The sequence below is a fragment of the Apteryx rowi genome, unplaced genomic scaffold, assembly GCF_003343035.1.
Source record: "Apteryx rowi isolate R43461 unplaced genomic scaffold, aptRow1 scaffold_110, whole genome shotgun sequence".
NCBI classification, from domain to species: Eukaryota; Metazoa; Chordata; class Aves; order Apterygiformes; family Apterygidae; genus Apteryx; species Apteryx rowi.
The window spans coordinates 1,122,332-1,123,276 of record NW_020447309.1 but is presented as its reverse complement, the minus strand read 5'-3'; the positions used below and the strand labels follow the sequence as shown (position 1 = coordinate 1,123,276).

Below are 945 nucleotides of genomic sequence, written 5' to 3'. Positions count from 1 at the left end.
TACAGAGAATTATGATAAATATTCTCATCTATCATGATATTGGACAGTGCTTCTTGCTACTATTTGACACACTGAAGTTTTGTTTCCACTCCCTTTTTGATTCTATTTCCAAGTTAAGAGAATTATTATATCATGGCTAAATTTGTAGTTATATCCCAGATAACATTTCGATTGGATGTGAATTCAAGGAGATTTTTTCCTTCAACTAAATTAACTATGGAAAGCAGGGCATAACTCCCAAAATAGCTTGTTACATGAATAGTTTGTTCATAAATGTCTTTTGAAGTTTTCATCTGCTACCAATTTATTTAACACTTTATTTTAAAGTAAAAGTTCTATTTCAAATGTATACAAGGGAAAGTGTTTAGAAATGGTGGTTAGTTTATCATAATATAATCCTAGTGGAGCTTGTTAGAGAACCTAGTAGAGGTGATTATCAACGTGTATCACTGAAAATGCATGTTATAATGCAAAAGTGTTCTTCAGCCTTCTATGTCTCAGTTTTATAAAGTCTTAAATTCTTGTGGATGCTATACGGTTGCAAACAGGCTAGAGGCCTGTGCAACCATCAAATGCAAGCGTAGAAACACTTTTTGCAGTTTCTGACATGGAATAAGCACGAAACAGATCTCAAAACTGAATGTTTTTCCCAGACTAGAAGTTCAAGTGATAAAACGAACACCGATCTAACAGTGCACTTCCACACTTCGGACTGTTTGCACTTAACCCCGGTGCTGCGCTGTGCAGCTCGCTGCAGGATGCTCGGTGTGTCAGGTAGTGCAGTGCGTCTGCGCGGCCGCAGCTGCGCCGCGCTCCCGGCCGCGCGGGCGGGGCCCGGCGGCGGCGGGGGCAGTCAGCTCCCCTGCCCAAAAGCTTTCTAGAAATAATCTTATAGCGAGATTAAAAACAAAATCAGTCTTCACATAAGCGACGAATTCCTCGCGT

General features: G+C 40.5%; 1 protein-coding gene across 2 annotated transcripts in view; it reads left to right on the top strand.

Moving 5' to 3' along the window:
- Nucleotides 1-735: 735 nt before the first annotated feature.
- The window catches only part of MTX2 (metaxin 2), a 38,279-nt gene continuing 38,069 nt past the window's right edge, over nucleotides 736-945 (top strand). The window contains exon 1 of one of the 2 annotated variants that reach the window (XM_026075800.1): nucleotides 736-765. In XM_026075800.1, the coding sequence (XP_025931585.1) occupies nucleotides 759-765 (7 nt within the window). In that variant the 5' untranslated portion in view covers nucleotides 736-758. Of the gene's footprint in view, nucleotides 775-945 lie in introns of both variants that reach the window. The other variant, XM_026075786.1, reaches the window with a different exon arrangement.